The sequence below is a fragment of the Hyla sarda genome, chromosome 1, assembly GCF_029499605.1.
Source record: "Hyla sarda isolate aHylSar1 chromosome 1, aHylSar1.hap1, whole genome shotgun sequence".
Lineage (NCBI taxonomy): Eukaryota > Metazoa > Chordata > Amphibia > Anura > Hylidae > Hyla > Hyla sarda.
In genome coordinates, this window is record NC_079189.1 from 385,308,277 (window position 1) to 385,333,997 (window position 25,721).

The window sequence follows — 25,721 nt, forward strand, 5'->3', positions numbered from 1 at the left end:
AGGAGAAATGCTAGCACAGGCTTCCAGTATCCGTAGTTTCAGGTGCTGCACATCTCGTATCTTCACAGCATACACAATTGCCTTCAGATGACCCCAAAGATAAAAGTCGAAGGGGGTCAGATCCGGAGACCTTGGGGGCCACTCAGCTGGCCCACGACGACCAATCCACTTTCCAGGAAACTGTTCATCTAGGAATGCTCAGATCCTGACACCCATAATGTGGTGGTGCACCATCTTGCTGGAAAAACTCAGGGAACGTGCCAGCTTCAGTGCATAAAGAGGGAAACACATCATCATGTAGCAATTTCGCATATCCAGTGGCCTTGAGGTTTCCATTGATGAAGAATGGCCCTACTATCTTTGTACCCCATATAACACACCATACCATAAATTTTTGTGTTCCAACAGTCTTGGAGTGATCTATCCAATGTGGGTTAGTGTCAGACCAATAGCGGTGGTTTTGTTTGTTAACTTCACCATTCAGATAAAAGTTTGTCTCATCACTGAACAAAATCTTCTGCGGAAACTGAGGGTCCTGTTCCAATTTTAGTTTTGCCCATTCTGCAGCACCTGAAACTATGGATACTGGAAGCCTGTGCTACCATTTCTCCTGTGGTGTTGCTATCAGTGTGTGAAGAGTGGGAGAAGAGGGTTGCTTTGACAATCCAACTCAACGGGCAGCACATTGAACACATTTTATAAGCGGTCAGAAATGTGTAAATAACTCATGAAAGAATAAAGTTACGTTAAAACCAAGCACATCATTGTTTTTCTTGTGAAAGTACCAATAAGTTTGATGTGTCACATGACCCTCTTCCTATTGAAAAAACAAAAGTTGTATTCAAAATGGCCAACTTCAAAATGGCCGCCATGGTCACCACCCATCTTGAAAAGTTTCCAACCTCACATATTCTAATGTGCCACAAACAGGAAGTTAATATCACCAACCATTCCCATTTTATTATGGTGTATCCATATAAATGGCGCACCCTGTACATTCATGGACTAATACTGTTTATGGGTCATATTTGGATGAATTAGTGAGGTTACCGACTGTTTTAGTTTGTCCATATCATACTTAACCAAAACATGAAAAGTGTCAATAGCAGAGCAAGATACATTAGGCATAAAATCACTTGCAATCCTAATGTTTGTATTAGGCAAAGAAAAAACATCAAATGTGTCTGTCTTAGTGTTAGACTCAGTCTGTGTTTGATTATTTTTATCAGAAAAACTGTTTTCATTTTAGTCTTCTGATAAACTGTTGTGTATCTAGCTCTAGCTGGAACCAGTCCGGCATTGTAGTTGGACAAAAATTAAGTCCCTTGGATAACGATTGCATTTGTGCAGTGGAAAGTGTGGTAGAAGAAATATTTACCACTAATTTGTCTTGTTTGTTGTTGCTGGTTTCACTTCAGGTGTGGCTTTGGCTGTTCGTTGTTTCCCTCTGGTGTGCACTTGTCCTTTTGTGTCGCTGGCCTCCTTGCCTCCAGAATAAACCAACATCGTTATTCTATAAGAAAGAAACGAACAGACTTACCAGTCCCTAACCATTTCTTTGAACTAGGAAACAGTGAAAAAGACCTGACATTTACTATTGTAGATCATGTGCCCCCATTAATCTCTTAAGGACGCAGGGCATACCTGTACGCCCTGCACCTGGTCCCAGCGGCTAATGAAAGCTGGGACCCTGGGCTAATAGCGTGTGGCACCCATCGTTGTGCTGCACACAATTAACCCTTTAGACGCTGCGTTCAAAGTTGATAGCTGTGTCTAAAATGAAAGTGAAAGCTTCCCGGCAGCTCAGTCAGGCTGTGCTGTGAAATCGCTATGTCCCGATAAGCTAGGATGCAGCAGGAGGGTCTCTTACCTGCCTCCGTCGCATCCTATCGGTGATTGATTGCTTGAGCAATCGACCACCGATAACACTGATCTTTGCCATGGTAATGCACAGTAATGATCTGTGTATGAGATCGTTATGTGCAGTATAATAGTCACTAGGGGGGCTATTCAAAATAAAATAAAGTGTGAAAAATAGTTAATAAAGATCATTTAACCCCTTCCCTAATAAAAGTAAGAATCAGCCCCCTTTCCCCATTTGAAAAAAAAACTGTGTAAATAAAAGTAAAAATAAACATATGTGGTATCTCCACGTGTGGAAATGTCCGAACTATAAAAATATATAATTAATTATACTGCTATATAGTGTTGCTCTCGAATATTCACAATGCAAATTTTATTCGCGAATAATCGCGAATATAGCACTATATATTTGCAATTACGAATATTCAGTTTTTTATTTTTATCACAGTACACAGTATCACAGTGATCATCCATCTCTGCTTCCAGCTTGTGTGGTGTAAAGAAGGCTCTAATACTACTGTGTGAGACTGGCGTGCAAATTTTCGGATATGCAAATTTTCACATATGCTAATTTTTGTATATGCAAATTTTCATATATGCACATTTTTGCATATGCGAAAATAAAACACGAATATACGAATTTAGCGAATACATTACGAATATTCGCAAAATATCGCAAATTCGAATATGGCCTATGCCGCTTAACACTACTGCTATATTCCAAAGTCCAAAATAGCTTATTTTTGGTCCCTTTTTATAATGAATAAAACACAATAAAAAATTCCGATCAATACAAAAATGGTACTGATAAAAACTTCAGATCACGGTGCAAAAAAAGAGCCCCAAACCGGCCCGTACGTGGAAAAAAAAAGTTATAGGGGTCAGAAGATGACAATTTTAAACTGCATGGAGTTAAATTTTCCTGCATAGAGTTATGATTTTTTTCAGAAGTACGACAAAATCAATCCTGTATAAGTAGGGTATCATTTTAACCGTATGGACCTACCGGATAAAGATAAGGTATCATTTTTACCGAAAAATGTACTGCGTAGAAACAGAAGCCTCCAAAATTTACAAAATTGCATTTTTTCTTAAATTTTACGGACAATTAATTATTTTCTGTTTCGCTGTGGATTTTTTGGTAAAACAACTAATGTCACTGCAAAGTAGAATTGATGGCGCAAAAAATAAGCCATAATATGGAATTTTAGGTGCAAAATTTAAAGCGTTATGATTTTTAGAAGGTGATGAGGAAAAAATTTTAAGGCAGAAACGGAAAAACCCTGTGTCCTTAAGGGGTTAAAAAGAGGTTGGAATCATACTACAGTTCTCAAATGACGTGAATTGTGGTGGATTTATGAACTCAACACATTAAAACCACATAGGCTAAACGTCAACTTTAAGATAACACAAGACATATATAATGCATAAGGTATGGCTGCTTTGGTTATGTATATGATTGGATATATTTTAATAATTGTCTTGGTTTTGTTTTTGTTTATTTTTCCAGATGAGAGTGCGGAAGGGAAAGATCACTCACTGTTTTTATTCCACAAAGTTTTATGGAGCCAAGCATGGAAGAACAAACTGTACAGTTACTAAATGTGTTCCACTAATGTTTGGTGAAGGTTTCATGTGCGTAATATATGCTGTACTTCTCTGCATAGAAACCAATGGCACCCTGTGTACCCAGGAGTGGTTGCCTATGGTGACGTCTTCTGGGCACCAGGATAAGCTTAAGGGTGTGCGACACTAATATGCCGCACCCCAGACATGCCTCGTGCCGAATCGTTTACTGGGAGATTGGTGTATAGCTGCTGACGATATGACCTTCTCCAAGATGGGGCCGATACTTCATATTTGACAACGGCGCATGCACCGTCTGCATAGATGTGCTGCCTAGTAACTGTACCACGTGATCGGCACTAGTGAGGTCACATCCGGCTTGCACTATTCCGTACCAGAAGCACCGACTCCCTGCGTCCGCGTGCAATACAGTATACAGTACGCAAGTGGTGAGTGATTCTGTTCCCCCCGCCCATCTGATTTTACACAGATTGATGTCACAGATGTACACCATTAATGTATATAGGGAATATTAATTCTTGAGATATTTTATGTATGTTTTCACACCTCTGAATATATTAGAGGCATTTTTATATTCCTGACAATCATGCACACATCACTTTATATACTTTTATGTAAATATTTACACTTTTTTTAATCATGTTTGTGCATTAATTGATTAATTACTATATTGGTCCTGCGTGGCTATAAATAATCACTTTGTCCACTCATATGTTGCTTGAAAATTGGTTGGTGAGCAAACCAAAACGTCACCTCACGTTGTGTGAATAAAGACACTTTACTTTTGCACCTTAATGGAGTTGCTGCTGCCTATTTGCATTGAACCCTGGACCTGGGCTTGATGCACTTTTTCTGTGGATGTGCTGCTCTACTTCATGATTTTCTATCTACAATTATTTATCTCCATGTTAAGGTGACCATACACATTTGATGTGGGTTGATGATTGAACAACCAATGAATAAATTATGGACTGATGAACGATTGTTTCACAGACACAGCAATACACATTTTAGTCCATATTGACCATTGCAGTTGTTCAAGGATGAATATTCTTTCTGGAAATGTCCTGGGAATATTCTGAAAACTTACACTCCTGGAAAATAAAAGTCAGCCACAGGTTTTAAACACAGATGACTTTTTTTTTTTTTCAGACAATGACCTCCAGACGATGACAATCTGTCATTGGTCAGCTAAACTGATTGTTCATTGTTATACTTAAAGGGGTACTTCACTGCCTCAGCATTTAGTTCTGAATGTTGGGTGCACGCTGCGGGGGTTGTGATGTCATGGCCATGCCCCTTGTGATGTCACACCATGCCTCCTCAATGCAAGTCTATGGGAGGGGCCCCCTCCTATAGACTTGCATTGAGGGGGTGTGGTGTGATGTCACGAGAGGTGTGCTCCTTTAACCCTAAAAGCAATGTTTTTTGTTAAAATTATAAAATTATCAATTTTTAACAACTTAAATATCATGTGTATGGACACCTTTAGACCCTGAGAAGTAGCTACAGAGAGTCAAGAGATAGCAGTCATAAGAAGGCCCAAGTACCTGTAGAGGGGCCAATTACAGATTTTGCATTGGGACCTAGGAGCTTCAAGTTATACCTATAGTTGTACCTTATCCTCCTTTGGTTGGCTTTCCATATCTGCTGCATCTTTGTTTTGCTTTACTTTAAACTTCAGGTTTTCTACTTGTTCTTTTAGATCCACAAACTGACATATTTCCTTCTGTAGGCTGGATAGAAAAGTGGTAGAGTCCAATGTGTTATTTTTAGGACACTGATAAATATAGGACAATGAATTTGCTGTTGTAACAAAGTTATGTAGCTAGTACTGTAGAAAAAAAGACACATGTCCATCAAGTTTAACCAATGGAGGAGAAAATGGATAAAAGAAAAAGTATGGGTGGATGAAGGGGAGGGGATGCAGGCAACCATAGTAAAAAAAATAAATAAATCAATACTTCTGCATATGCATTAATGTTCTAAGAACTTATCCTGTTTGGAAGCCCTCAACTGCCTTTCTACAAATTAACAGTTCTTTATCGTAATATATATATATATATATATATATATATATATATATATATATATATATATATATATATATATATATGTAGTGAAACAGTGGCAGGAATGGTGCTCGAATATTGCTATATTTTCACTAAGGTACCTGTTATATGTAGATACCAGGTTTCAGGAAGCCCATTTCTCAAATTCAGTAAAGCAGGATGAAATATGGGAAATCCTGAAATAGTTGAAATCCATAGCAAGACTTAGCATGTAATAGTGTATATTATCCTATTCCTGGGCCAGTCAGGGTATTCAATGTGGCCCAGCACATAAAGACTGGTTAATGCCCTATCAACAGGATACAGATCTGATTATTCTAGTCCAATGATCCAAAGGGCTAGAGCAGCCTGTCAGGCATTGAAGGCTGTTTGGGCTCCATTTTTCTGGCTGTTTATGTCACGATGCCGGCTGGCAGAAGGTGGATCCTCTGTGCCAGAGAGGGATTGGCGTGGACCGTGCTAGTGGACCGGTTCTAAGCTGCTACTGGTTTTCACCAGAGCCCGCCGCAAAGCGGGATGGTCTTGCAGCGGCGGTAGCAACCAGGTCGTATCCACTAGCAACGGCTCAACCTCTCTGACTGCTGAAGATAGGCGCGGTACAAGGGAGTAGACAAGAGCAAGGTCGGACGTAGCAGAAGGTCGGGGCAGGCAGCAAGAAACGTAGTCAATATGGCAATAGCAGGAGGTCAAGTACACAGTATGGACAAACACAGTAAACGCTTTCTCTAGGCACTAAGGCAACAAGATCCGGCAGGGGAGTGCAGGGGCAGTGATCAGATATAGTCTGGGAGCAGGTGGAAGCCAATTAAGCTAATTGGGCCAGGCACCAATCATTGGTGCACTGGCCCTTTAAGTCTCAGAGAGCTGGCGCGCGCGCGCCCTAGAGAGCGGAGCCGCGCGCGCCAGCACATGACAGCAGGGGACCGGGACGGGTAAGTGACCTGGGATGCGATTCGCGAGCGGGCGCGTCCCGCTGTGCGAACCGCATCCCCGACGGCCATGACAGTGCAGCGCTCCCGGTCAGCGGGACTGACCGGGGCGCTGCGGAGAGAGAGACGCCGTAAGCGCTCCGGGGAGGAGCGGGGACCCGGAGCGCTAGGCGTAACAGTACCCCCCCCTTAGGTCTCCCCTTTTCTTTGTCCGGTAACTGCCTCCCCTGGGATGAGGACACCGGGAAAGAATGGAGGGTTTCCTCAACGGCAGGCAGTACAGCAGGAGTGGGAATGGGGAGGGAGGGCAGAGGGCGAAGCCTGGCACGGGGCAGTGTGACACCAGGACGGGGGCCATGAGGAGGCACTGAGGCTTGCCTGACGGGACTGGGAGGGGGGGAGAGGCACTTCCTATGGCAGGCAGAGTCCCAGTTCTTGATCTCCCCGGTGGTCCAATCAAGGGTGGGAGAATGAAGCCGGAGCCATGGCAGACCGAGGAGGACCTCAGAGGTACAGTTGGGAAGGACGAAGAACTCAATGACTTCATGATGGGGTCCTATACACATCAGGAGGGGTTCTGTGCGGTAACGCACGGTGCAATCCAACCTGACTCCGTTGACCGCGGAAATGTAGAGTGGCTTGACGAGACGGGTCACCGGGATGCGGAATTTATTCACCACGGAATCCAGAATAAAATTCCCAGAGGCACCAGAGTCCAAGCAGGCCACGGCTGAGAGGGAGGAGTTGGCTGAAGGAGAAATCCGCACGGGCACCATGAGACGTGGAGAAGCCGACTTTGAATCAAGAGACGCCACACCCACGAGAGCTGGGTGCGAGCGTGCGTTTCCCAGACGTGGAGGACGAATAGGGCAATCCACCAAGAAATGTTCGGTACTGGCACAGTACAGACAAAGATTTTCTTCCCTACGGCGATTCCTCTCTTCCTGGGTCAGGCGAGACTGATCCACTTGCATGGCCTCCTCGGCGGGAGGCCCAGGCGTAGATTGCAACGGAGACTGTGGGAGAGGTGCCCAGAGATCTAAGTCTTTTTCCTGGCGGAGCTCTTGATGTCTCTCAGAAAAACGCATGTCAATGCGGGTGGCCAAATGGATAAGTTCTTGCAGGTTGGCAGGAATCTCTCGTGCGGCCAGCACATCCTTGATGCGACTGGATAGGCCTTTTTTAAAGGTCGCGCAGAGAGCCTCGTTATTCCATGATAATTCGGAAGCAAGAGTACGAAATTGGATGGCGTACTCGCCCACTGAAGAATTACCCTGGGCCAGGTTCAGCAGGGCAGTCTCGGCAGAAGAAGCTCGGGCAGGTTCCTCAAAGACACTTCGAATTTCCGAGAAGAAGGAGTGTACAGAGGCAGTGACGGGGTCATTGCGGTCCCAGAGCGGTGTGGCCCATGACAGAGCTTTCCCAGACAGAAGGCTGACTACGAAAGCCACCTTAGACCTTTCAGTAGGAAACTGGTCCGACATCATCTCCAAGTGCAGGGAACATTGCGAAAGAAAGCCACGGCAAAACTTAGAGTCCCCATCAAATTTGTCCGGCAGGGACAAGCGGAGGCTAGGAGTGGCCACTCGCTGCGGAAGAGGTGCAGGAGCCGGCGGAGGAGATGGTTGTTGCTGCTGTAGCTGTAACTGAAATTGCTGTAGCTGTGACTGAAGCTGCTGTAGCTGCGACTGAAGTTGCTGTGTCATGGTGGTCAAGTACGACAGCTGGTGATCTTGTTGGGCGATCTGTCGGGCTTGCTGGGCGACCAGCGTAGTGAGGTCAGAGACAACTGGCAGGGGAACCTCAGCGGGATCCATGGCCGGATCTACTGTCACGATGCCGGCTGGCAGGAGGTGGATCCTCTGTGCCAGAGAGGGATTGGCGTGGACCGTGCTAGTGGACCGGTTCTAAGCTGCTACTGGGTTTCACCAGAGCCCGCCGCAAAGCGGGATGGTCTTGCAGCGGCGGTAGCAACCAGGTCGTATCCACTAGCAACGGCTCAACCTCTCTGACTGCTGAAGATAGGCGCGGTACAAGGGAGTAGACAAGAGCAAGGTCGGACGTAGCAGAAGGTCGGGGCAGGCAGCAAGAAACGTAGTCAATATGGCAATAGCAGGAGGTCAAGTACACAGTATGGACAAACACAGTAAACGCTTTCTCTATGCACTAAGGCAACAAGATCCGGCAGGGGAGTGCAGGGGCAGTGATCAGATATAGTCTGGGAGCAGGTGGAAGCCAATTAAGCTAATTGGGCCAGGCACCAATCATTGGTGCACTGGCCCTTTAAGTCTCAGAGAGCTGGCGCGCGCGCGCCCTAGAGAGCGGAGCCGCGCGCGCCAGAACATGACAGCAGGGGACCGGGACGGGTAAGTGACCTGGGATGCGATTCGCGAGCGGGCGCGTCCCGCTGTGCGAACCGCATCCCCGACGGCCATGACAGTGCAGCGCTCCCGGTCAGCGGGACTGACCGGGGCGCTGCGGAGAGAGAGACGCCGTGAGCGCTCCGGGGAGGAGCGGGGACCCGGTGCGCTAGGCGTAACAGTTTACCAAAATACCTTGCCCCAATACCTTGGTTGGCCCAATGGGTATATTAAAATACAGTCCATAGACATAGGCCACAAAATTGTTCTAACACTGTTAAGCAGGTAACTGTTTTTACTCATAGCATGAGTGAAATTGGTTACTTGCTTGAAATGCATTACCACTATTTTGTGGGCATGGAGGGGACCTAAACATTCTGAACAGCTCAAGGCCCATGGTACCCTTGGTCTGTATCTGGAAGTCATTTTTATTCTCAAGGATAGGTTATGTTCTCAGTGATGTCACGGAGCGCTACAAAGGGTGATATCATCCAACATTTGGAATATAAATGATCCAATTGTAGCCCAAAGCAAACTTAAGAGTGAAATAATCCCATTCCAAACGGGTCAGAGTGAACCTGCTATAGGTGTTTTTAAATGTAACATTACTAGATGTAAGTGTTGTCGGAATATGACACTTGGAAGAAATTTTTTTTTAGTAACAGTATAGGTGAATTTTGTTATCAGCAAACATTTTATGAATTGTGGATCTTTTGTGATATTTATGTTGCAGTGTCCATGCAAATTGCAATATATTGGATGGACCTCATGTAGCCTTAGAGTAAGGATTAACAATTAGAAATGAGAGAATCGAAGCTGACATATCCGAATTTGTTACGAAGTTAATGAAAAATTTGATTTGCAATGAATGCGAATATCGCCTTGATTCTATCGCGTGAATCGCTTCATTAGACTCCATTTAGTGCGGTACAGGCTCCATGGCATCTAAAATGACATGTCCACATGTGAGGACAAGTGGCAAGGAACTCTGGGAAGGTGGGAAGGCAAGGTGGGAAGGTGGGTTGGCGGGATGACCCTGAATCACATGCAGGATGCAGCCTATCAGCAGCCAGTCACCCCTGTGATGTCACAGCCCTATATAATCAGCAGCCATATTGCGGCTCATCATATCATTCATTACACTGCAAAGAGAAAGGACGGACATCGCTGTGTGTGTGTTACACAGAAAAGCTCATTCCAGCAGTGTTTCACCTCCTAGTCACATCAGGGTTTTGGTGGACAGAGAACAGTGCTTTTTTCCACTGAAAATTATTTTTACTGCAGCCATTAACCTCCCAGTTACTTTCTTCAGCATTGTATTACAGAGAGGGGCAAAGAACTGTGTGTTGCCTCATACATTTCAACAAGCTGCCTCAACTTCATAAACCTTAGCAGAGGAGGCAGGAATAAATTTTCTGCGCAATTCTGTCTTTGTTCCACAACAAATCATTTGCTAGTTATAGTAGTCTGTAGACGATATAATAACCAGTAGTCTATTCCTAAAAGTCTTTGACAGAGTACAATTTTGGGTTTAGTACACAGCTTTTTTGTGTGCTCCAGCACTGTTGTGTACTGCTGGTGTTTTTTACAAGATTGTAGCGCATTTTCTGCCCTCATAAGTGCATACCACATAACAACATCTTATTAGTGTACTATTTTGTACCTGTAAAGGGCCTAGATACTATGAAAGTCCAGCCAAAAGTAATCACCTGCTGGTGTTTTACTGCAATATGTTTTTTTAAGTGTACTGTGGCGCATTTTTCTGCCCTCATAAGTGCATACTACATACCAACATCTAAGTAGTGTATTATTTAGAACCTGTAAATATGAAAAGGGCCTAGATACTGTGAAAGTCCTGGCAAAAGTACTCACCAATTGGTGTTGTACTCAAATACTTTTTTTTTAGCATACTGTAGCGCATTTCTATGCATTCATAAGTTCATACCACATACATACATCTAAGTAGTGTAGTACTTTGCAACTGTTAATCTGTCAAGGGCATAGATACTGTGAAAGGACAGCCAAAAGTAATCGCCGGCTGGTGTTTTTCTCCAATACATTTTTTTTAACCTTACTTTAGCGCATTTTTCTGCCCTTATAAGTGCATATCACATAAGTACATATACGTAGTTTACTATTTTGTACATGTTAATCTGTCAAGGGCCTATATACTGTGAAAGTACAGCCAAAAGTAATCACCAGCTGGTGTTTTACTCCAATACACTTTTTTAAGCATACTGTAGCGCATTTTTCTGCTCTCATAGGTGCATACCAGATACCTACACCTAAGTAGTGTAATATTTTGTACCTGTTAATCTGTCAAGGGCCTAGATGCTGTGAAAGGCGAGCCAAAAGTACTCACCGGCTGGTGTTTTTCTCCAATACATTTTTTAAGCTTACTGTAGCGCATTTTTCTGCCCTTATAAGTGTATACCACCTAAGTACATATAAGTAGTGTACTATTTTGTAACTGTTAATCTGTCAAGGGCCTAGATACTGTGAAAGTATTTTCTGCCCTCATAAGTACATACAACATACATACATCTAAGTAGTGCACTATTTTGTACATGATAATCTATCAAGGGCCAGGATACTGTGAAAGGACAGCCAAAAGTACACACCTGCTGCTGTTCTCGACAAATACTGTTTTAGGCGTAATGAAGCGTATTGTACTCCCCTCATATACGCACTAAGTATGTCAGGCAAATAAGTGCTCGGACGTGCACAGTGGAGTGGACAAGGCCTAAATTCATCCGGCGCAGGCAAAGGTCGCAGCAGACTAGGGGCTAGTGGCAGCCAGAGTCACAGCGAGAGGCTTGAGCTCCCGGTATCAGCTAGCGGTCGTGTCGACCAGCAACTCATCTGCCGTCTTTGATTGGTTAACACAGTCATCCACTTCATGACAAGTGACATCTGATATCCTCAGTCAACAGCGTGGCCGGGGTCCCAATGTTGACACCACGGCCCTGCGTCAACATTTGCTGCGCCACCATGAAACGGCCGTGGAGAACCGTGGCTCTGGTGTAGAGGTCCAGCCTGCTGCATCACCCAGTGGCACGCCACTCCCTCTTTCAGGCAGACAAGGCTCCACCACCTCAGCCAAAGGGAGCTGTGTGTCATACCCTCTTTCTGTCGCTTCAGATGCTCCTGCTCCTCCTACTTTTAGTCAGTCATTCTGCCAACAATCCATCGACAAAGCCATGTCCAAGAGACAACAATCTGCACCCACTCATCCAACTGCGCAGAAGCTGAATGTGCTCCTGTCCAAGTTGTTGGTGCTGCAGTCCCTCCCTTTTCAAGTGGTGGACTCTGCACCTTTCAGAGAACTGATGGCTTGTGCCCAGCCGATGTGGAGAGTGCTAAGCTGTCATTTCTTTGTGAAGAAGGCAGTACCAGCCCTGCATAATTTTGTGGAAGAGAAGGTGGGCCAGTCCTTGAGCCTTTCGGTGTGTACCAAAGTGCACGGTAGCGCTGACGTCTGTAGCTGTAACTACGGGCAGGGGCAATACATGTCCTTTACGGCTCACTGGGTGAATGTGGTTCTTGCACAACCACAACACCAACTTGGACAGCTCACGCCGCTTCCTCCTCCACGCTCTCAGGCTGTTGGTCCTTTGACAGCGTGCAACTCTGCCTCCTCATCCTCCACTGTGTCCTCAGCCTCCTCTGCCTAGACAAGTTTCAGTGGCCCTTCAGCATACCATGTGTGCAGAGCACGGCGGTGTCATGTTGTTCTTCACATGGTTTGCCTTGGCGAACAGAATCACACAGGGGAGGAACTGCACAACGTCATTCGTAAAGAAATTGCAGCATGTCTTACTCCACGAAAAATGAAAATGGAAACCAAGGTGACTGACAACGGGAAGAAAATCTTGTCCGCGCTGCGACTGGAAAGGCTGAGCTATGCGCCCTGCCTGGCACACGTGTTCTATCTTGTTATCAAGCAGTTCCTGAAGTGTTCCTAACAATGGGAAGGAAACTTTGCATGCACTTCAGCCACTCGTACACTGCAAAGCACACCCCCCTTGAGCAGCAGCATTAGAACGTTATCCCTCAACATAGTCTGATTTGAAATGTTGCCACACGTTGGACTTTCACCCTCCAAATGTTGGACCGACTATACAAACAGAGAAAAGCCATAACAGATTTCTTGATGATCCAAGGAGATAGGGATACTCGCCTATGTAACTTCAGTGTCAACCAGTGGCAGCTCATACGTGACACCTGCCGTTTGCTCTGGCCATTTGAGGAAGCCAAATTATTAGTCAGTCGCCAGGATTATGGGATGAACAACATTATTCCACTGGTTCATCTCTTACAAAACGTGTTGGAAACGATGGCTGGTCAGTGCAATGGAGACGCTGGCTCCTACATCTCACAGACACATGAGCCTTGTGGGGGCTGAATTGAAGGAGGAGGAGGGGGAGGGGTACAGTGGAGCACAGTTTAGGTTTGCCAAATGGGCGGTTTTTCTAGTAATCTGAGAGGAGGAGTAGGAGCAGCCAGAGTAGCTAGAGTGTTATGAGGAAGAGGAGACAGAGGACCCAGACACACCGTGGCAGTATGCAGTGGAGATGGAGGCAGGGAGTTCCTCCGAGTCACTTGCACAAATGGCACGATGCATGCTCAATTGCTAGCATAGTGACAGCCGAATTGTTACCATTCGGCAGAGGTATGACTTCTGGATATCCACCATATTGGCTACAGGCACAAAATGGGGGCCTTTTTCACACCCACTGAGAAGGAGGAAAAACTGACCTACTATAGAGACATCCTATGTAGTCAGTTTGCCGATGCCTATCGGCACCATTGTCCATCCTCTCGCAGGTCTGACTCGGTGAGCCCTCTGCGCTCACCTTCCACTGTCTTGGATGCTGGGGAGGGGTGGGGTGCCAGGACCAGTACCAGCTGCATCAGCAGCAGCCTAAGTCTACAGTCGCTGATGAGTACCTTTCTTCACCCGCATAGTGAAGCAGTAGCAGGAACACCTGGAGCAGGACCTGAACCAGCAGGGGTTGGCATACCTTGACATGACCATGCCAACACACCTTAAAGATCCGCTGGACTTCTGGGCAGCCAAACTTGATTTGTGGCCGCAACTAGCAGAGTTTGCCCTGGAAAAGCTGTCCTGCCCACCAGTAATGTGCCATCAGAGCGGGTGTTTATTGCAGTGGGGGCCATAGTCACCCAAAGGAGAACTTGTCTAGTCACGAAAAATGTGGAGAGACTGACCTTTGTGAAGATGAATCAGGCATGGATCAGCCAGTATTTCCTCCCATCAATAACTGATGCATCAGAGTAGATTGACTATGGTGCTACACCAACACTTAAAAATATGGATAGTGCCAAACAGATTTAAGGCGTTGCTCCCCAGTTACAAACATTCCTCCGCATCAGACAATTTTTCACCCACCTTCGTTACTGGATACTGGTATTGCCACCCACCGCACCACTCTGTCACCGGGTAACTTTCAGGACTCCTGATGCTGCTGCTGCCACCTCCAGGCACTCTCATTCAGCCACTACATTGTCTCGTCATGCTTCAGCCAACTCAAGGCCATGCCATTCCACCACTATATGGTCTCCTCTTGCTTCAGCCAACTCCAGGATGTGCCATTCAGCCACTATATGGTCTCCTCATGCTTCAGCCACCTCCAGGCTGTGCCATTCAGCCACTATATGGTCTTCTAATGCTTCACTACCTCCAGGCTGTGCCATTCAGCCACTATATGGTCTCCTCATGCTTCACCACCTCCAGGCTGTGCCACTCAGTCACTATATGGTCTCCTCATGCTTCAGCCAACTCCAGGCTGTACCATTTAGCCACTGTATAGTCTCTTCATGCTTCAGCCAATTCCAGGCTGTGCCATTCAGCCACTTTATGGTCTCCTCATGCTTCACCACCTCCAGGCTGTGCCATTTAGCCACTATAGCAGTAGCTAATAAGTACTTGAAGGATTAAGATTTTTTAATAGAAGTAATTTACAAATATGTTTAACTTTCTGGCACCAGTTGATTTAAAAAAGAAAAAAAAATAGTTTTTCCACCGAAGTACCCCTTTAACCCCTTGGGGACGGAGCCCATTATGACCCTAAGGACTGGAGCATTTTTTGCAAATCTGACCACTGTCACTTTAAGCATTAATAACTCTGGGATGCTTTTACTTATAAATTTGATTCCGAGATTGTTTTTTCGTGACATATTCTACTTTATGTTAGTGGTAAATTTTCGTCGATACTTGCATCCTTTCTTGGGGAAAAATTCAAAAATTTCATGAAAAATTTGAAAATTTTGCATTTTTCTAACTTTGAAGCTCTCTGCTTATAAGGAATATGGATATTCCAAATAAATTATATATTGATTCACATATACAATATGTCTACTTTATGTTTGCATCATAAAGTTGACAAGTTTTTACTTTTGGAAAACATCAGAGGGCTTCAAAGTTCAGCAGCAATTTTCCAATTTTTAGCAAAATTTTCAAAATTGGAATTTTTCAGGGACCAGTTCAGGTTTGAAGTGGATTTGAAGGGTCTTCTGGTTAGAAATACCCCATAAATGACCCCATTATAAAAACTGCACCCCTCAAAGTATTCAAAATGACATTCAGTAAGTGTGTTAACCCTTTAGGTGTTTCACAGGAATAGCAGCAAAGTGAAGGAGAAAATTCAAAATCTTCATTTTTTACACTGGCATGTTCTTGTAGACCCAGTTTTTGAATTTTTACAAGGGGTAAAAGGAAAAAAATCCTCTCAAAATTTGTAACCCAATTTTTCTCAAGTAAGAAAATACCTCATATGTGTATGTCAAGTGTTCGGCGGGTGCAGTAGAGGGCTCAGAAGGGAAGGAGCAACAATGGGATTTAGGAGAGTGAGTTTTTCTGAAATGGTTTTTGGGGGGCATGTCCCATTTAGGAAGCCCCTTTGGTGCCAGGACAGCAAAAAAAAACACATCGCACACTATTAGGGAAACGACACCCCTCAAGGAACGTAACAAGGGGTACGGTGAGCCTTAACACCCCACAGGTGTTTGACAACTTTTTGTTAAAGTCGGATGTGTAAATGGAAAAAAAAACATTTCCACTAAAATGCTGTTTTTTCCCCAAATGTTACTTTTTTACAAAGGGTAATAGGAGAAAATGCCCCCCAAAATTTGTAACCCCATTTCTTCTGAGTATGGAAATACCCCATGTTTGGACGTCAAGTGCACTGCGAGCGAACTACAATGCTCAGAAGAGAAGGAGCGCCATTGAGCTTTTAGAGAGATAATTTTTTGGAATGGAAGTCGGGGGTCATGTGCATTTACAAAGCCCCCCGTGGTGCCAGAACAGTGGACCCCCCACATGTGACCCCATTTTGGAAACTGCACCCCTCACGGAATGTAATAAGGGGTACAGTGAGCATTTACACCTTACTGGCGTTTGACAGATCTTTGGAACAGTGGGCTGTGCAAACAAAAAAATTACATTTTTCATTTTAACGGACCACTGTTCCAAAAATCTGTCAGACACTTGTGGGGCGTAAATGCTCACTGTACCCCTTGTTACATTCCGTGAGGGGTCTAGTTTCCAAAAAGGGATCATATGTGGGTATTTATTTTTTTGGGTTTATGTCAGAACCGCTGTAAAATCAGCCACCCATGTGCAAATCACCAATTTCGGCCTCAAATGTACATAGTGCACTCTCACTCCTGAGCCTTGTTGTGCGCCCGCAGAGCATTTTACCCCTACATATGGGGTATTTCCGTACTCAGGAGAAATTGCGTTGCAATTTCCTTTTTTTCCTTTTACCTCTTGTGAAAATAAAAAGTAAAGGGCAACACCAGCATGTTAGTGTAAAAATTATTTTTTTTACACTAACAGGCTGGTGTAGATCCCAACTTTTCCTTTTCATAAGGGGTAAAAGGAGAAAAAGCCCCCCAAAATTTGTAGTGTAATTTCTCCCGAGTACGGAGATACCCCATATGTGTCCCTAAACTGTTTCCTTGAAATACGACAGGGCTCCGAAGTGAGAGAGCGCCATGGTCATTTGAGGACTAAATTAGGGATTGCATAGGGGTGGACATAGGGGTATTCTATGCCAGTGATTCCCAAACAGGGTGCCTCCAGCTGTTGCTAAACTCCCAGCATGCCTGGACAGTCAGTGGCTGTCCAGAAATGCTGGGAGTTGTTATTTTGCAACAGCTGGAGGCTCCGTTTTGGAAACACTGCCGTACAATACGTTTTTCATTTTTATTGTGGGGGGGGGGGCAGTGGAAGGGGGTGTATATGTAGTGTTTTACTCTTTATTAGTGGTTAGTGTAGTGTAGTGTAGTGTTTTTAGGGTACAGTCACACTGTCGGGTTACGGTGAGTTTCCCGCTAGGAATTTGCGCTGCGGCGAAAAATTTGCCGCAGCTCATACTTGAAGCAGGAAACTTGCTGTAAACCCGCCAGTGTGAATGTACCCTGTACGTTCACATGGGGGGGCAAACCTCCAGCTGTTTCAAAACTACAACTCCCAGCATGTACTGACAGACCGTGCATGCTGGGAGTTGTAGTTTTGCAACAGCTGGAGGCACACTGGTTGTAAAACCTTCAGTTAGGTTCTGTTACCTAACTCAGTATTTTCCAACCATTGTGCCTCCAGCTGTTGCAAAACTACAACTCCCAGCATGCACGGTCTGTCAGTACATGCTGGGAGTTGTAGTTTTGCAACAGCTGGAGGCACACTGGTCGGAAAGCCTTCAGTTAGGTTCTGTTACCTAACTCAGTATTTTCCAACCATTGTGCCTCCAGCTGTTGAAAAACTACAACTCCCAGCATGCACGGTCTGTCAGTACATGCTGGGAATTGTAGTTTTGCAACTGCTGGAGGCACACTGGTTGGAAAACCTTCAGTTAGGTTCTGTTACCTAACTCAGTATTTTCCAACCAGTGTGCCTCCAGCTGTTGCAAAACTACAATTCCCAGCATGTACTGATCACAGAAGGGCATGCTGGGAGATGTAGTTATGCAACAGCTGGAGGTACGCAACTACAACTCCCAGCATGCCGAGACAGGATTGTCCCCAGTGAATGATTTCTCCAATTCTCCAATCCAATTACAGCCGTCACGCCCCCTCCCATAGACATGAATGGAGGGGGCGTGACGTGATGTCACGCCCCCAGTCCCGGAAACCAAGAGGTTTCCAAAACCGGAGATTCAGCACCCGCATAGATGCGGGTGCCGCAGGGAGATCGCGGGGGGTCTCAGCAGTGGGCCCCCCTCGATCAGACATCTTATCCCCTATCCTTTGGATAAGGGATAAAATGTTTTTGCCTGGAAAGCAAATACTCCTTTAAATTAAACTTTTAAAATTTTAATATATCTAAAATGTTCAGTTAAAAATTTCAAAAATATCTTTAATCTTCTCTATTGTGAGGCCCTATGGTCTTGTTAGACTGTTGCCACCTCCAGACTGGGTCATTCTGCCACTATATGGTCTCCTCATGCTGTCGCCAATTCTAGGCTGTGTCATTCTGCCAGATTCTGGTCTCCTCATGCTGCTGTCACCTCTAGGCTCTGTCATTTTGCCGCCATGTTACTCCTTGTTAGATTGGGTTTTGTGGTCATACAGTATTAGTTCAAAGTAAACACCGGGACATTAAACTTGGGATTTAAAAAAATCTATTTAATCATTTCAAGACTGAGGCCCTATGGTCGTCTACATCATATTACCTGTGAAATTATCACAAGAATCCAATTAAACAGCTTGGAGCTAAAAAAACAATGAACCATAAATGATTAAATGAAACATTTGCACTTTCATAGTCAGGGTGGGCGTTGAGATGCAGGGGTGGAACAGGTGGTATCTCGTTGGGCAGAGGACCACCAGCTCCATCCTCACCAGAATGGTTCCTAAAAATGTTTTAATAAATTCAAATTAAATTAAATTAAAATGACATAAAAATTCTCTTCATTCTCTTCAATTTTGACACCATATGGTCTCCCTGCTGCCACATCAACGCTCTGCAGCAGTGATTCTAATAGCGCTGCCTGTAATCTGCCTGTCATACTGAATAACAGTTTTATTTCACTAACACAGCACACTTTCAAAGTGTGTTAGGACAAGGCAAACTGCTCTACACCCCTATTGAGGCTCTCTGTAGGCAAGAAATAGCAATTTTTTTTATAGCGATTCGCCGCAAATAAATTCAGTCCGAAACAATTTTTTTCGGAAAATTCGGCAAATTTTATCGCTCATTTCTATGAACAACTACTGCTCAAATGTTAGTAAGGGTTATAGTTTACATAGCGTATCCTAGCACATGGCTTTATATCATAATAATGATTTTACTAATATTAAAATTACTCCCATTGAGCATATTATAGGCAATGTACCTAATAGATCGGACCTTCTCAGAAAAAGAGAAAATTTGGGAATTTTTAAGCTCAACACCCTAATCCTGAAAGGCCTCAATGACATGATTGAGAGCAATTTCTGAGAAGGGTCTTTTGTATTCTACTGTCTTATGCACTTTATATTTGAAATATCTATATATATATATATATATATATATATATATATATATATATACTTATGGATAGATAGATAGATAGATAGATAGATAGATAGATAGATAGAGATTCGGTATGAACATATCTATTGAGTGGTGATTTTATCCACCTTATTCTAGATATTAGTGTTGGACGCGAATATTCACATTTCTCATTTTTATCGCAAATTTGAGAATTCGCAAATAGTTCAAATCCCACTAAGGACAACAATAAATAAAGCATTATTATTATTATAATAATGTCCTCAGAGAGGACTGTGCTCGTGATGTCATCAGAGAGCATTCCAAAAAGAAAAGAATTTCCTCTGTAGTATTCAGCAGCTAATAAGTACTGGAAGGATTAATATTTTTTAATAGAAGTAATTTACAAAAATGTTTAACTTTCTGCCACCAGTTGATTTAAAAGAAAAAAGGTTTTCACCGGAGTACCCCTTTAACCCCTTAAGGACCAGGCCATTTTACACCTTAGGACCGGAGCGTTTTTTGAACATCTGACCACTGTCACTTTAAACATTAATAACTCTGGAATGCTTTTACCTATCATTCTGATTCCGAGATTGTTTTTTCGTGACATATTCTACTTTATGTTATTGGTAAAATTTTGTCGATACTTGCATCGTTTCATAGTGAAAAATTTCAAAATTTTCTGAAAAAATTGAAAATTTTGCATTTTTCGAACTTTGAAGCTCTCTGCTTGTAAGGAAAATGGATATTCCAAATAAAAAAATTTTTTATTCACAAATACAATATGTCTACTTTATGTTTGCATCATAAAATTAATGAGTTTTTACTTTTGGAAGACACCAGAGGGCTTCAAAGTTCAGCAGCAATTTTCCAATTTTTCACAAAATTTTCAAACTCACTATTTTTCAGGGACCAGTTCAGGTTTGAAGTGGATTTGAAGGGTCTTCATATTAGAAATACCCCACAAATGACCCCATTATAAAAACTGCACCCCCCAAAGTATTCAAAATGACATTCAGTCAGCGTTTTAATCCTTTAGGTGTTTCACAGGAATAGCAGAAAAGTGAAGGAGAAAATTCACCATCTTCATTTTTTACACTCGCATGTTCTTGTAGACCCAATTTTTGAATTTTTACAAGGGGTAAAAAGAGAAAATGTATACTTATATTTGTAGCCCAATTTCTCTCGAGTAAGCACTTACCTCATATGTCTATGTAAAGTGTTCGGCGGGCGCAGTAGAGGGCTCAGAAGCGAAGGAGCGACAAGGGAATTTTGGAGAGTACGTTTTTCTGAAATGGTTTTTGGGGGGCATGTTGCATTTAGGAAGCCCCTATGGTACCAGAACAGCAAAAAATCCCCACATGGCATACCATTTTGGAAACTAGACCCCTTGGGAAACGTAACAAGGGGTAAAGTGAACCTTAATACCCCACAGGTGTTTCACGACTTTTGCATATGTAAAAAAAAAAAAAATGTTTTCACTAAAATGTGTGTTTCCCCCCAAATTTCAAATTTTTGCAAGGGTTAATAGCAGAAAATACCCCCCAAAGGGTCGGGGATTACAGCGAGTTCCCGCTGCGAGTTTGAGCTGCCGCGCAAAATTTGCTGCATCGCAAACTTGCAGCCTGATACTCACTGTAAGCCCCCTGCCCATGTGAATGTACCCTGTACATTCACAGGGGGGGGGACCTCCAGCTGTTACAAAACTACAACTCCCAGCATGCGCAGTCTATCAGTGCATGCTGGTAGTTATAGTTTTGCTACAGCTGGAGGCACACGGTTGGGAAACACTGAGTTAGGAAACAGACAATGTTTCCCAACCAGTGTGCCTCCAGTTGTTGCAAAACCACAACTCCCAGCATTCTCACACATGCTGGGAGTAGTAGTTCGGCAACATCTTTAGAGACAGATGTTGACGAACTACAACTCCCAGCATGCTTGGAGTTGTAGTTTTGCAACATCTGGGGGACTACAGTTTGCAGACCACTAATACAGTGGTTCCCAATCTGTGCCCTTCCAGATGTTGCAAAACTACAACTCCCAGTATGCCAAAACTGTCCAGGCATGCTGGGAGTTGTAGTTCTGCAACATCTGAAGGGCCAGATGTTACAGAACTACAACTCCCAGCATGCCTGGACAGTAAGGGCATGCTGAGGATGTGTAGTTTTGCAAGATCTGGAAGGGCACAGTGGTCTCCAAACTGTGGACCTCCAGATGTTGCAAAACTGCAACTCCCAGCATGCCCAGATGCCAAGGGCTGTCTGGGCATGCTGGGAGTTGTAGTTTACAGGGTCCCAATACAGCAATGATTGTCGCTTTACGGCGACGTGCATTGTTGTAAAGGGCCCGACCGCGGCTGAAGATCAACTCACCTGTCGCCGCCGCCGCTGTCTTCATCGCCGGGATCCGGGTCTTCAGGGACGAGGTAAGTACCGGGGCTGGTCCCCAGCACTCCCCCGTCCCCCGCCGCGTCCTCCGGTCTTCCTCCCGTCCTCTCCGGACTTCAAGGGGCCGGGCAGGACGGGAGGAAGTAACCGCCCCCCCTCCTGCGATTGGTCGGTTAGTTAACCGACAGATCGCAGGAGATCGGAGGAGGTGGCCGGCTTGCCACCTCGCTCCGATACTTCAGCATGGTCCTGGCTGTCTGTGACAGCCGGGATCATGCGAAATTGCCGGGCGGTCGGGTCCCAGAGACCCGATCAGCCCGGTATCGCCGCAGATCGCAAGGGCGATTTCCCTTGCGATTTGCGGCGATCGCCGACATGGGGGGCCTACATGGCCCCCCTCGGCGTTTGCCCTGGATGCCTGCTGAAGGATTTCAGCAGGCATCCAGTTCCGATCTCTGCCCGGCGAGCGGCAGAGACCGGAAATACAACAGGACGTTCTCTAACGTCCTTGGGCATTAAAGCCCAGGTAGTGAGGACGTTAGAGAACTTCCTATGTCCTTAAGAGGTTAAGGGCTGTGAAAGGTAGCTAAAGTGTATTCTATAGCTTAATAGATTTGAATGAGGGCAGAATTGGAATCTAGCTTTTATTTTCCTGTAAGATTTAATAAATGAAAGTTGTTGAAGGCAACTGCTTGCGGTCCTTGGCAACAATGGTGTAAATGATAAATCTTTGGTCTTAGCTGGGAAACATTTGATATTGCAAGATAATTCTGGAGCTTCACACTCAAAAATAAACCAAAGTATTGAGTGAAAGTGGTAAGAATGAAAAGAAGTACTATAAGGATAGGTAAAAAAGATGTATGAGGTATAAGCTCACTTCTTGTTTTTTTCCCGTAGCAATGCAATTTCCTGAGACAACTTGTGTATCTCCACATCAGCTTTCCCCAAGGCGTCTTGTAGATCAGTGTTTTCCTGCCTCAGCCTGCAGCACCATCTTTCAATTTCCAGCACATCGCTGTCTCCTGCTTCCCTTTATGTGGAACAATGGTTAAATAGTATATTAATTGTGAACAATACACAACAGAGATGATTGATTTAGAGATGCGTAGGAAAATAGAGGGTTACATTTCACTTGTTGGGGGTGGGGTGTCCTGGTAAACACATATGGCAATGTTCTTTTCAGAAGAGGGGAGGTCGGGTGAGCCACCAAGATATATAGTAAAATGTATATGGAGCACAGTTGTTGGGGCAGAAAAATACACTATTCTACTGTGACCCTTTTACAAGTCTGCATTTGGCCTCTAGGTCTATTATAGAGGGGAAATTGGAAGTATAAAGTGGTTGCTGGACCAAGGCAGGCAATCCTTATAGAGGGCAGATCCTAAATAATGGATGGGAAGGAAGTAAAAATGACTTACATAGCAACATGGTACGGAGCATCATGCAGGTCAGGAGAATCTGATGTCATGCTGTTTTATCTAAGATTATAAGACGGTTATTATTAGTCATTATATATTATTATAGTGATCATTTTAATGTGTGATACATTGGAAACAGTGATGTACATAGATAATATGCAAATATATCAAATTGGGCTTCCTATTATGGCATCTGATTTTGCTCCCCAGTACAGAAATGTCTGATGTATATTTCCCTATGCTTCCCATGAACCATTGGTCAATAGCCCCCTGAAGAGAGGAATTCTACACAGCTAGAAAAGAAATAGGATACAACAGGGAGGAGCCCCCTTTCTAAAGGCCTATCTTACAATGTAACGTATGCAGTTATCTCAAGGAATATAACAGGCCCAATTGTCAGTCTGTATGATTTAATAAGTGTAATACATCTGGTGTTATATAATAGGCCCAACCTTGCAACAAAATAACACTCACCTCTTTATATAAGGAAAAAAAAAACTAAAATGGCCCCATAAGATATAAGGTTATCAGATGTTCATTAAAATGACCACGCGGTCCTCCCTTTATCTCCCTCCTCATCTCCTCCACCCGGGCTTCATGTTCTGATAAGACTTACCTCTTATCTCCAGGAGATGTGCCTGTGTTGAATCAGACTACCTCTTGTCTTTATTCAGGCTTAAAACTTTCCTAATCAGTTTTCCCTACACCCCCCCCCCCCCCCACACTTTAGCCACCATTCATTCAGCAGTGCCCCCTATGTGCCATAAATTTGTACCTGCACATATAAAGATTCTTCTCATTCATGGATCAGATTACTTCCTGAACTGTGACCCTGCTGTTGCCATGCAACAGAGCACACACTTTCCCACAATCCCCCTTGTTGGCATAAACAGTAGAGACTTATGGGCAATATGCAGTTGAACTGTGCATGCTTGATCATCTCAGTGCTCACAGCCAGAGGCAATAGGGCAAAACAAGGCAGGCACAGGGTGGATTAGTAAGTTTGTTTTTCTTAAATAGGGCATTTTCCGAAATGCTTGTGCAATTGAATTATGTTTAATTTCATATAAGGCTTTTTAGACATATGTATCTTTATGGAAAAAAACATTAAACTCCTCTTTAACCCATTCCTGCTATAGGACGCATGGGTATGTTCTGGGAAAGAGGGACAGGCAATGGAGCAGGATTGTGACATCATCCTGCTCCGTACCACGTGTTTCCCGTCTGTAATTGTTAGCTAGGGGCCCCAGCTAATAGCCTACAGTGGTGATCGCGGGCCCTAAACGGGTCACTGTGTGTGGACGGTTGGTGGAGATTGCTGATCGGGACCACCGCAAGGTAATCGTGGGATCCTGACAGCTTACATGACAGCGTGAGGGTCCCTACCTGCCTCCCTGCTGTTTGATGTCTTCTCTGCTGCTCCAGCCTGCTTATGCAGGCTAGAGCAGCAGAGCTCAGATAACACTGATCAATAGCATAGCATTGAACTGTGTTAGCAGCCTATATTTTTTTCTGTATTTGCCTCACAAATCCCTTTGTTCTGCTGCTTACTCATTCTGACATCCATTGATCAGGAAGGGGCATGTCCAAGGAAAGCACTGAGCCCGCCCTCACTCACTATGCATTTAATTCCTCCCTGAATCTGGTGTGCTGTACTGGGTCTCTTCATCCAATTACCGCAGGTTGCTCTGTAACCCCTTCCTCTCTGTTTTCAGACAAGAGTCTGATAGACAGGACAGAGCACAGAGGAGTGCTAGTCCCACCTTTACTAACTGGACTTTGTCCCGGCCTGTGCTTCAGCTGGGACAAAGATGATGCTACAGCCGGACTATGTGCAGGATTATGTGTTCTGGATGGTACAGGGACCCCTAGTGGCCTTTTTGTTTTATACAATATCTAGATACCATTTTATTATGAAGTATATTTGAATGGTTAATGTTTTGTAAAGATGTACAACATATAAAAAGTTGATTTTGACAGTGCTCATTTTATTCAGTCCATGTTCCAGGAATGTCTCTGATGTCACCAGAAGCAGCAATGACCTGACCTGAATAGAGGTACAGTTTTATAATACATACGGAGACAGCTAAGGCTAATGAAAAATTAGGATCAAGGCAAGAAAGACCTGTTTAGAGGAATGAGGGTATCTCTAGTATGTGTGTGATATTTATTTTATGGCTGCCAGGTAGAGTCTATAATATCAGGAAGCCTTTTGGCATTTGGAAAGTCTCTGGCTCTGGAAAATGTCATTGCAGTAGCAGAATACAAAGTAAATTGCAAAATGATTTACTAAGTTGAAGCCGGCTAAATGTCTGCTTACAATATGTGTAAATAATTAGAGCACATTCATGTAAGATGAGTTAGCATTTATTCTCCAGGCATATGGTATTACAGGCGTATATGTGCCAGCTCACCACTAGATGTCAGTGTCATAGCTTTTATTATCTGGTGAAAACTGACCTTGACTGAGATTGAAGATTTCAAGTAAATAGATCCAATTAGCCAGTGATAACTTTGGAGATGTTTCAGGCAACTCCATTTATTCTCAGAATTGCACATTTTTAATCTACTATCCTCAAGTAATTTTGCATGACCTTGTCCACCATT

The 25,721-nt window shown here is 44.0% G+C and overlaps 1 protein-coding gene and 1 long non-coding RNA gene across 7 annotated transcripts in view; one reads left to right on the top strand and one right to left on the bottom strand.

The window, feature by feature from the left end:
* LOC130276163 (uncharacterized) overlaps positions 1-25,721 on the bottom strand; it is a 105,576-nt gene that overhangs the window by 62,187 nt on the left and 17,668 nt on the right. The window contains exons 1-4 of one of the 5 annotated variants that reach the window (XM_056525159.1): positions 24,501-24,521; positions 23,115-23,174; positions 22,574-22,726; positions 5,069-5,186 (exon numbers count right to left, since the gene is read on the bottom strand). In XM_056525159.1, coding sequence (XP_056381134.1) covers positions 5,069-5,186; positions 22,574-22,726; positions 23,115-23,164 — 321 coding nt within the window. In that variant the 5' untranslated portion in view covers positions 23,165-23,174; positions 24,501-24,521. Of the gene's footprint in view, positions 1-5,068; positions 5,187-22,573; positions 22,727-23,114; positions 23,175-23,730; positions 23,861-23,889; positions 24,001-24,500; positions 24,522-25,721 lie in introns of those variants that run through there. The other 4 variants (XM_056525176.1, XM_056525141.1, XM_056525150.1 and 1 more) reach the window with 4 other exon arrangements.
* The window catches only part of LOC130276181 (uncharacterized), a 52,659-nt gene continuing 50,900 nt past the window's right edge, over positions 23,963-25,721 (top strand). Inside the window, exons 1-2 of one of the 2 annotated variants that reach the window (XR_008845040.1) lie at positions 23,963-24,111; positions 25,111-25,171. This is a non-coding gene — a long non-coding RNA (uncharacterized LOC130276181). The remainder of the gene's footprint in view (positions 24,112-25,110; positions 25,172-25,721) is intronic. The other variant, XR_008845037.1, reaches the window with a different exon arrangement.